Source organism: Xyrauchen texanus, chromosome 8 (assembly GCF_025860055.1).
Source record: "Xyrauchen texanus isolate HMW12.3.18 chromosome 8, RBS_HiC_50CHRs, whole genome shotgun sequence".
Taxonomy (NCBI): domain Eukaryota; kingdom Metazoa; phylum Chordata; class Actinopteri; order Cypriniformes; family Catostomidae; genus Xyrauchen; species Xyrauchen texanus.
This window is the reverse complement of record NC_068283.1, coordinates 46,581,730-46,593,172: the sequence shown is the minus strand read 5'-3', so window position 1 is coordinate 46,593,172 and position 11,443 is coordinate 46,581,730. Positions and strand designations below refer to the sequence as shown.

The 11,443-nt window shown below is 37.6% G+C and overlaps 1 protein-coding gene across 1 annotated transcript; it reads left to right on the top strand.

Moving 5' to 3' along the window:
- Window positions 1-2,423: 2,423 nt before the first annotated feature.
- Window positions 2,424-11,231, top strand: LOC127648336 (von Willebrand factor A domain-containing protein 7-like). Its single transcript, XM_052132993.1, has 6 exons — window positions 2,424-2,546; window positions 5,358-5,630; window positions 6,038-6,131; window positions 10,166-10,285; window positions 10,411-10,606; window positions 11,058-11,231. Exons 1-6 carry the CDS (start codon window positions 2,487-2,489, stop codon window positions 11,161-11,163), a joined length of 849 nt encoding a protein of 282 aa, XP_051988953.1. The 5' UTR covers window positions 2,424-2,486; the 3' UTR covers window positions 11,164-11,231.
- Window positions 11,232-11,443: the final 212 nt, after the last annotated feature.

Below are 11,443 nucleotides of genomic sequence, written 5' to 3'. Positions count from 1 at the left end.
AGTGAGGTGGAAATAAGCCTTTCCTTGTCCATCACATATGGTTCTGGGACCAGATACTTCTGATAATTTTTACTAAACGGAAAACATGTTTAGGATTGAGAAAGCTGACACACATCTTTATATAGAACCAAACACAGTCAGTGTACTGTACAGTGTAGTATGCATATATGTAGGATAGTGCTGTCGAAGTTAACACAATATTTGTTTAATGCCACTATTGTTTTGAATGCTGTTAATGTGTTATATGACTCTTTGAATAAACCATAGTTCATGAGAAGCGAGTCAATTCGCTCAAATTTTACTAACATTATCAGTGGGCCACAGGGAAGATAATGAAACTATAAAAAGAGCATTTCATGACCCCACATTCAATGCTTATAATGGTCATAATATATAACAGTTTTAAGGGTAGACATTGGTGTCACATACATAGTTGAAAATGGGTTGTTGTGCCCATGAGTGGTGGTACACACACATACACAACATACACACACACACAAAATAAATAATAAAAAAAAAAAACAGCCGATACTCTGTAAAATCTGTACCACCTACTTCAAGCATGGGTAAAACAGATCTGAACTTTAATGTACAGGACATCAGTTTTTCATTTATTGAGTAATCAATTTGTTCATAGGCCTAATTGCCTAATTATTTTCCTCCTTTGTTTTTTTGCCATTGTTTGGCCTGACCTGTGTTTTGTAATATCCAAAAACACAATCAATCGTAGAAAACATTCCCGGTTTTCCCTTAAGGTAAGGTTTCTGCTTTATGTTAAGAATGTGAAATGTCAGAATAATAGCTTTTATTTCTTTCATCATATTCCCAGTGGTTCAGAAGTTCACACACACTTTGTTAGTATTTGTTAGCATTGCCTTTACATTTTTAACCTTTTAAATGTTTTGGGATTCTTCCACAAGCTTCTCACAATAAGTTGCTGAAATTTTGGCCCATTCCTCCAGACAGAACTGGTGTAACTGAATCAGGTTTGTTGGCCTCCTTGCTCTCACACACTTTTTCAGTTCTGCCCACAAATCTTCTGTCGGATTGAGGTCTGGGCTTTGTGATGAGACTCCAATAGCTTCAATTTGTTGTCCTTAAGCCATTTTGCCACAACTTTGTAGGTGTGTTTGGGGTCATTGTCCATTTGGAAGACCCATTTGTGACCGAGCTTTAACTTCCTGTCTGATGTCTTCAGATGTTGCTTCAATATATCCACATAATTTTTCTTCCTCGTGATGTCATCTATTTTGTGAAGTGCACTAGTCCCTCCTGCTGCAAAGCACCCCCACAACATGATGCTGCACCCCCCATGCTTCATGGTTGGGATGGTGTTTTTCGGCTTGCAAGCCTCACCCTTTATCTTCCAAACATAACGAAGGTCATTATGGCCAAAAAGTTCAATTTGTGTTTGACCAGAGGACATTTCTCAAAAAAGTGAGATCTTTGTCCCCATGTGCACTTGCAAACTGTAGTCTGGCTTGTTTATGGTGGTTTTGGAGCAGCGGCTTCTTCCTTGCTGATCAGCCTTTCAGGTGATGTTCATATAGGACTCGTTTTGCTGTGGATATAGATACTCGTCTACCTGTTTCCTCCAGCATCTTCACAAGGTCCTTTGCTGTTGTTCTGGAATTGATTTGCACTTTTCACACAAACTACGTTCATCTCTAGGAGACAGAATGTGTCCCCTTCCTTGAATGGTATGATGTCTGTGTGGTCACATGGCATTTATACTTGTGTAATATTGTTTGTACAGATGAATGTGGCACCTTCAGGCATTTGGAAATTACTCCCAAGGATGAACCAGACTTGTGGAGGTCCACTTTTTTGGAGTGGAAAGGGACACAAAATTCTGTAAGATGATAATTTATGGACAAAATAACTTCAAAATAATATTCACTTAAAATAATAAATATAATGTTATGTGTGGATAACCACTTATTGGTTGCTTTAAAAATGATATTTATGTCTGTTGTTAATTGGTTCAATACAAAGCGAGAATATGGAGAATAGCACATTGTTTAAAATCAGCCATATGTCCTGTATAATATCAGGATAGGCAAACGATTCTGAGTAAGGCATGATGGGAACTATGCAAAGGCTCATATCTGAAATCTGATATCAATTTAAATGTGTATATATATATTACATACATCACACATACTCAGGATTAAGCTCACTGAAGTGATCGGGGGAAACTGAACTTCCAAGAACTCTTCAGGCAAGTATCCACTCTTAGATATTATCTACAATTCACATTATATCCATTAACAAAACACTTACAGTTTTAGTGGCAACACCAATAACTGAAACATGCGATTGTTCTGCATTTTCCAGGAAATTTGTGAATTTGTGCGTTACTGATTTCATATTCATCATGAGGAGCAGTGAGGAGCATATTTCTCCTGCTGAGTCTTCTGATTGGTGTTCAGACGTTTCATATTTTTAGAGAATCAAAATCCAAAAATCATCAAGAGATCACAAGAATGGCCATCCTACGAGCTACTGCAAATGTCTGCAAGAGTTTGGAGAAAGATTTTAAAGAGGTATGAAAATATTTGTTTGTGTGTGTGTGTTTGTTATAGTTTACCCATGTCAGAGTTAGAGAATCCTGGGAGTCTTTTGATTTCAATGGGAATGTTAAGTCACAAAATGTAGTGGGGAAAAGACAAGGATTTGTAAAGAAATAGAGAACGCATCAAGGCTTGTCTGAATCAAGTGTTTAAGTCACATCCTTACAACATATCAAACATTTAAACTTTGTGCTTTTCTAAATCCAATTCACTGTATGCCCACTTTGATTTTAAGCACACAACTCTTTCCTTACTTAATACAGATTTGACACATTTCTATCTCTGCTCAGACAGGGCTTTCTCTAGTGTCCCGATAACGTGTTTATTGACTAATCACTCAATATTTGTAAAGTGCAGAAACATGATTTCTGCAGAAAAACTGGTTGACATTGACAACTAAGATATCTAAACTAATTTGTAGCAGGTAAATATGGGAATAGGGCAAAGTTTACGTTTGTAATGTAATATGCTCTGGTCAAGCTCAGGGTCGTAAATTGTATCCTGATTCTTTACACAATGGGAAGACTATTAACAGGATATAAATAAAGAGCTGAAGTTAGCCCTTGCTAACTGAGGGATTAAGAGTTATCTTTCATGCCAACTTAACTGTGTTTATTTTTAACCATCTTCTGCATATGTTCATGGTATCATTCTGAATTCTGTTATTTTATCAAAAAGGATGGAATGTTGTAAAATGAGACAAACCAACTAATAGAGCAAAACATCATATCATTACTTGTTTTCCCACCAAAATGATGTCATTAAGGAACTAGCCTTTTTTAGTAAAAGGTCCCGTTTCACAGATTGCGATGACTCGATGATGGCCTTATTTAACAGCATAAATGTAACAAACTTGTTTAGATATGGCAATTTATTTTGTATTGTTTAATGTACATGTGGCGGGGTGACCCGGGCATTTATTGGAAATAATAATAAAAGTAACCTGTCCGTAAAGGGAGAAAATAAAGTGTCCAAGGGGAATAGTGTTCATAACAAAAGGGGAATCTGGCATCCTCGCGGTGAGACGGGGCTCGTTAAGGGTTGGATAGTTTCTATGGAATGGCCCAAGCAAGAGCTGGGTCCGCCGGATGCACATGCTCCCCTCCAGGGTCCACGGTGCGATGGGCGGCGGCGTCCTTTTCAGCCTGACTTTCCAGGCCTGTGGCAGGTGAGAGGGAGAATCCCCTATTCACCATGTAATGCGCTTAGATTGTACTTGTGGTATCAGAAAAGCGTTAATAAATGTAACATTAAGACAATGTTGTCCTGTTAACCACTGCACATGTCGAGGCTGTTTAATCTTGTTTCAAAAAGTTTTGCATGGAGCCTTTAAGGTTTACATATCTCACACTTGTTTACCAACACAGAGCAGGTTTGTAAGAGTTGTGTGGGAGGGCCGGTCCCACTCGGATCTAGCGCTGCAGCCAGTGGATATGTTGCACAGGAGGGCCGGTCTGGTCCGGTTTGACTCTCACACTGCGGCCAGTGGATATGTTGCACGGGAGGGACGGTCCCACTCGGCTCTCACTATGCAGTTTAATCAGATAGCTGCATTTCGCCATCATTTTGGAGTATTTGTTCTTTTCCATGCACAGCTGTAAATGGCAGCGCTTAACAAATAAGAGTGGGGCGAATGACCGGCCCAATACTCAACCGAAGTCCCAGTAAAACGGAGAGCAAGTCCATCACTGACAAGACTAGAAAAACTAATTACAGTAATTAACCTCTTCAACTCTGGAGCATTTTGGGACTGTCATCTGCCATTTTTCACACTCAATTTTAAAAGCTCACCATTTACACATACAGTGGACTAATTTACAGAATTTGGTCTCTGCCCCAACCCTATTGACTAACTATTCAGAAATAATAATAATATATACACCGATCAGCCATAACATTAAAACCACCTGCCTAATATTGTGTAGGTCCCCCTCGTGCCACCAAAGTGCCAACCCACATCTCAGAACAGCAGAATATTCTTCTCACCACAACAAGGTGTTTCTGTCCACAGAACTGCCGCTCTCTGGATGTTTTTGGCACCATTCTGAGTAAATTCTAGAGACTGTTGAGTGTGAAAATCCCAGAAATACTCAAACCAGCCCATCTGATATAACATTGAATTATTCGTCCAAGACAAATAAAAAGATGGTAAAAAGGTAAAAGCAGACATTTGTATTTAAGGTCTTACAGAAATCATATTTCACTTTGTTAATCTTTTATAAATCCTTTAAACTGTGGTATTAGGGTAACATAATAATATGTAGATTCACATTCCTGTGAATAAGAGCTTTCATTTGATGCATGATTTGCCTATTTAAGAGCTATTTTAATATTAATATTTCTACCACGTGAACTCTAGGTGGCGCTGATTTGTGAAGCACATATTTTCAGGCCTTATTTTGTTATTTCATGAAACATAAACGCAGAAGTTATGGTGATCTATGAAACATTGAGATTCTAAGCTTTGAAACGATATGACATATGCCCGACTTACGTAATCGGAGATCTGAACATTTAAATCGTAATCTTTTTCCGCAACATAGCGCCCTTTTCCCACAGAGTTTAAGGTGAAAACTAAACATGTTGATGAAATCTTGGAACAAAGATGAATATTCATTTTAGATTGAACTGTATTTCATTATAATTTCTATTTGGTGTTGTTGCTGTTTTCTCAGTATTATTATGTATTTTTTCACACTTAAGATTGATACTCTGATCTGACTCTAAATAATAATAATAGTAATACATTTTGTCTTGTTTTATTGGGGTGTTTTGTGAACACAGCCAGCAAAGCTGGATGTACCTGGACTGGCATTGGCCTGCAAACGCAAGGAGTATGAAAGTAATTTTGAAAAAGGCATAAAAATGATCTGCTATCACAATGTGATGATAGACTTGAAGCACCCCAGCAGTGAGAAACACCATTTTGACAGTGAGAAATTTAAAGATGGGAAAGAACTTATAATCAATGGAATAAAACAAACCAACCAAAATGTTTCAAGTGGGAAATTTGATGCTGCCAGAACGGCACTTGGGGGAATTCTGCATACTTTACAGGTGGGTTCATTTTCTATTTTAAAAGTAAGTGGAACTAAATGGCAATTAAATCATTAATTTGTTATGTGATCAATGAGACCTGCAGCGTCATGCCCATCCGTATTGCACAAACCGCCTTTAATTTAATATGGATTTTTTAGAAGAAAAAGTATTATATTTAATAAATGAGTTGAATGATAAAAAGAATAATTGTCTAAAATGCTGTGGCAGAAATATTTATTAACATTTGGTCTGTCCAATTAAGTCAAACGTTCTGCTATCAGACGGGAAGTGTGATACTGGTGTATGACGCCTCTCATTCAGCACATGAATGAAAATCACAGACATCATTTGTATTTCTGTTAAGAACTATAAGTGAAGGTTTGTAGATTTACATACTCACACATGTTCAATCTGACACATGAAAGGATTTCAACAGTCACAGTAACTGGATTGAGCTGGGAAATGACAAACCTTTCAGTGATCTCATCAATCCAGATAAACAACTAACCAACCTTGCAGGTAAGTGTGTGTGTGTGTGTGTGTGTGTGTGTGTGTGTGTGTGTGTGTGTGTGTGTGTGTGTGTGTGTGTGTGCGTGTGTGTGTGTGCGCGCGTGTATTTATCACTTTGTGGGGACCAAATGTCCCCATAAGGATAGTAAAACCCAAAATTTTTGACCTTGTGGGGACATTTTGTCGGTCCCCATGAGGAAAACAGCTTATAAATCATACTAAATTATGTTTTTTGAAAATGTAAAAATGCAGAAAGTTTTCTGTGAGGGTTAGGTTTAGGGGTAGGGTTAGGTTTAGGGGATAGAATATAAAGTTTGTACAGTATAAAAACCATTATGTCTATGGAACGTCCCCATAAAACATGGAAACACAACATGTGTGTTTGTGTGTGTGTGTGTGTGTGTGTACGTGTACTTAGTCTGGGGACAAATTTGTTCCCAAAAATGAGCTAAATTTGACAAAACTTCCTTGAGGATATTTTGGGATGTCCTTATTTCAACAAAATGTATTGCTTTGCATGGCAACACCAATCCATTCACAATTTAAAATCTTGGCATGATGTTGCACAAATTTGGTGCCAGTCACACGAATCCCCTAGAAGGAGTATTTAAAAGTTCAGAGCCTGCGATTTTCAGAAATTCCAAAATAGCTGACTTCCTGTTGGGTGGAGCTAATGACTGTGAGAATGAAAGTTGTTTGGCCTTATGAGAACTATATATGTACCAATTTTGGTGACTGTAGGTGAAAATGGGGGTGCTACAGATCCCCCTTAAAAGCCCATTTTCAAGGGGGTGCTACATTTGGTGTCCCTAGGATTCATGGTTTTGGCTGGCCAGACACTTTTAATGCAGAAAAAGAAATATATATTTTTTACAGATCTGGAAGTAAGATCCAAACGCGAGATAAATGGGCTTTTATTGAAAAACAAAACAAATAAATAATCAAAAGTAACAAAAATCAAAACAAAGTAACAACAGGGCAAACACAAGACCGACAATAGTAAGACAGAACACAAAACAATCTGGCAGAGACATGATGGTGGACACCAACGCTCAAGGCTCTCCCATCCGAACGCAGAATGACTTCCACTTTCTCTTCAGTGCTTCAGCCTATTTTTATTCTCTATCTCTACACCTCCCAGTTTATCCCCCGAGGGGACCCTAGTGTGAGGCTGCCTCAACTAGTGTCCATCGCTCATTCTATCATATTTTGGCACCTCTGCACACCTCACACAGGGCTCAACAAGGCACATTTTGGGGAATATTCAATCTTGGGATGAGTTTCATTCCTCGAGCCCCCTTTGCCCAGTACAGTGAGCCACACACGTTTACACTATCCTCAATTCAGGATTACATTTACTTGCGAACTACTGAAAATGTTTTTGTGAATGAACAAGGTGTGCAAAAACGACTTCACTTCATTTTTGGAACCCAGCAGAACATTGCACAATACTGAAATATTCCTGTGCGATCCAGTCAAGGATATTATTCTAATTTAATACTGAATTATCAATATTGTTTTGTGGATTAAATTTGTTTTATATACAATATATAAAAATCAAGTTTCAATCAAGTTTCAAAATCGTGCGTCGAGACACCTGCGTTCTGTTTCATTTGTTGCGCTGTCACAAAGATCAAACAAGTTCAGGCTGCAAAGAAGGGACTTTTACATTATTCCAGATTATTCTACACGAAGCAAAGGTTCAGCATTTGAATGTTTTTGTTGTGTATTTGTTTTGTTTTTCTCTTATGCTCGTGCTGAGGTGCTGCCGTAGCTAGATGGCTCGATCATACTGTAATACTGTAACTAAAGTTACCTACGATGCTTAGCCTACATTAAATACAGCCTTTTGCAACATGATGAACAATACACTGCAGAATATATACGAATATAAGCTCCAGGTGAAAGTAAATAAGACAGAACAATATTTCTATTGTGTAGAACAAATCCTCAAAGTAATAAAAATACTGTATCATATTATGGCTGAGGCTTGGGGCCTCAGAAATAAACAGTAAACTGCCACTGGCTATAATAATTAAAAATATAAAAATGGCTCTTACTATGGAACCGTTGGTCCTATCGACTTGAATTTTGGATGCAGTGTCTTTGTCCAAGTTACCATCAAGTTCTTTGAGGACAGTTGCATATCTTAAAAACATGGCTGCCATCGACCAATCAACTGTTAGCAGCTATTTGAACTAGTTCTAGGCCATTCACCCGATCAGAACCAAATGAGTGCAGAAAGGTTCTTTAGAGTCCCAATCTCAATAATTATCAAAAAAAACTTCCAATGCACGTTGCAACAGTATGACAAAACGTACAAAGTAGGGGTGGTAACTTTTTATTAAATGGCTAAAACTCTTGAACAAAATGAGATATCATCACCAAATGTAAAATGCTTATGTACCTCGGCCGCTTGGTGGTGCTGTAACAGTCAGAAGGGTAAAAAAAATGCCATATCCCTGAGCTACCTAACATGATATTTCTGAATATTAAGGCACATTATCAATGTTTTAGTTGCAAATGGACTGTTTAATTAATAATTAATCTACTTAAAGCCTTGAACACTGTTAATTGCTGCTTGCAGCTATATTTTATTTATGTTTCCTTGGCCAGAGGGATCATAAGGGGAAGTTCTAATTAAGAAATCATAGATGTTTAAGCTCTTTTGTTGTATTATTTATGTTGTATGTTGTGTGATGACACCATTAGGGTGATCAGTGTCCCCTTTGGTCAAGTTCAACATAGGCAGAAAAAAATTGCAAATCCATTTAGGGTTTTTGTAGTCTAAACAGGACAAAAACACATTAAATAGCACATTCGTAGATGGTTTGGAATCAGATTAAAATCAGATTTTTCTCAATGCATCTCAGTCTGAACGATTAGATTTAATTTGTGTTTTTTCATCATTTACTAAGTTGTTAAATATCAGGTTATATGATGAGAATACATACAGAGCTCCATACAGCAGAATTAATGCCTTCCCAGGGCACTTCAAATATATAATGATGGCCACACAGTAGGATCATTACAAACATAATTTTCAATAAATATTATTCAAAAGTGAGTTCAGCCTGTTTTATTACACATTTCAGCCCTAGAAAACTCTCACAGTGGAAGGTTAACAGGGCATAGAGATCATCACGTCTGAATGAAACACCCATATGTCATTTATACACGCAAAGCACTGCAAACCTCTTATAATAATACAGACATCAGCTTAATTTACCCAAAGAGATGCACTAAGGTGCAGTAACCCAAACCGGTTGCGATAAACCACAATGCAATAAAGTATTGAATGCCACGCGTATCCGCGTTAGCATTTTGAGCGTTTCATCACAGGTCATCGTCTCGCCGTTCGTCCATTTTATGATTTAATACGGGACACAAAGGCTTCAACAAGGGATGTTTTACTCTCTGCTAAAATACATGACCCCATATAAGACGTTGTCATTTTGGCCAAAATACAGGACATCCCCACTAAAACGGGCAGCAACAATCATTGCATATGCCACCTCTCCCATTTTTAAGCCGTTGTCTGTGAAGAATGTTCATATTTGGATAATGCCTTTTATCCATCGCTAAAATCTCATGCATGGTGAATATGTGCAAGTTTGCTGCGTTACCATGACAACTATTGTGGATGTGATGGCAAAAGCGACTGCAGTCTGAACAGAAATAAATCTGATCAGTTCACAAATAACTTGCAGTTTGAACAAAAATCGTATTTGAGGATAAATCAAACTTTTCCTGCAGTGTGAACAAAGCCTTAGTTGAGTCAAAATAGTTTAAGGTGCATTTTGAAACATACTGTAAATCTAATCATGGCTACTGATATGAGATGAGGACTCTAGTCATATCAATAACCTTATAAACCCATTTTATTCTACATGGAGAGGGTTCACACATTGGGGCTGCCATGCTAGCTTTGGTGTGTGTGTGTGTGTGTGTGTGTGTGTGTGTGTGTGTGTGTGTGTGTGTGTGTGTGTGTGTGTGTGTGTGTGTGTGTGTGGTAAAGCAATGAAATGTTGTGTTCCTTACAGATGGCATGAATACATGTGAGGAGAATAATAAAGATAAAAAGTCTGGGGCAAAACTTCTACAAAGCATCATTGATAAAAAGATTCTTACATCAGGATACTTTGGGTTAAAGAAACCAAAAGGTATCTTTTTTTTTCTTTATCATAGATGGTTAATTAAAATCATTTCATACAAATACAAACATATGTAGCATAAGCCTGTTAAATACAACGACATCAACATCATTCTAAATATACATTTTTGACAGGAAAGTGCAGTCATGGAGGTCTTTTAGATTTCACCACTGGTATTGGGAAAGGATGGGACGGTATGAATAAGGATTACACTGAATCCAACAAAGGCCACGGTGCTCAACATAACAAAGCTGCAAAAGTTGCCATTGATGCCACTGTTGAACTGCTGGAGAAGATCTTACAAACAATTACAGGGCCCAACTTCCTCAGGTATGGGGTGGGGGAGAGAGAAACTTTATTTTATCATTCGCAATGCTTCATGGCAGTCACTGCTGAGCTCTTTTGCCCTCAAACACCATTCCCATGATGACAGGAACTTCCTGTTATAATATAATAAAATAATATATTTAACACTGATATAATATAATATAATATAATATAATATATTGAACATTTTACAATGATCAGCCACAACATGAAAACCACCTGCCTAATATTGTGTAGGTCCCCCTCGTGCCACCAAAACAGCACCGACACGCATCTCAGAACAGCATTCTGATATTATATTCTTCTCAGCACAATTGTACAGAGTGGTTATCTGAGTTACCGTAGACTTTGTCAGTTCAACCCAACATGATCTACTGGCCTGTAGTTCTCATTGTACAATATCTAAAATTTCCAACACACACTTACTGTCTTACTGTCTCTCGTTCTCTCTCAGACTGGTGGGACTTCATGAGGACAAGATTGCAGGAAATCCTTCCATTCCTACAATTGACTTAAATTCAAGATATCCGGATGCAAACAAGCCAGATCAAATGGTGTAAAAGTAAACATTAATCATAATTGATAATATGTTTCTTCCTGTTATATTTGTCTTCTATGATTCTTAAAGTTAACTAGGAAAACACAACATCTGATGTGAATGACCCTCTGATGGTTTCCTACAATTGAATGTTTTTCATTTCAGTTTGATTAAGTTTATGAATAGTTGTGCCTGTACTGAATCGTTTGCATTGCCTTTTTTTGCCTTTGATTCTGGATTCTGTCTTTCACTGATTAAACTGCTCATTATAACTCTGCCCATGCAAATTAAACTTGAGTCTC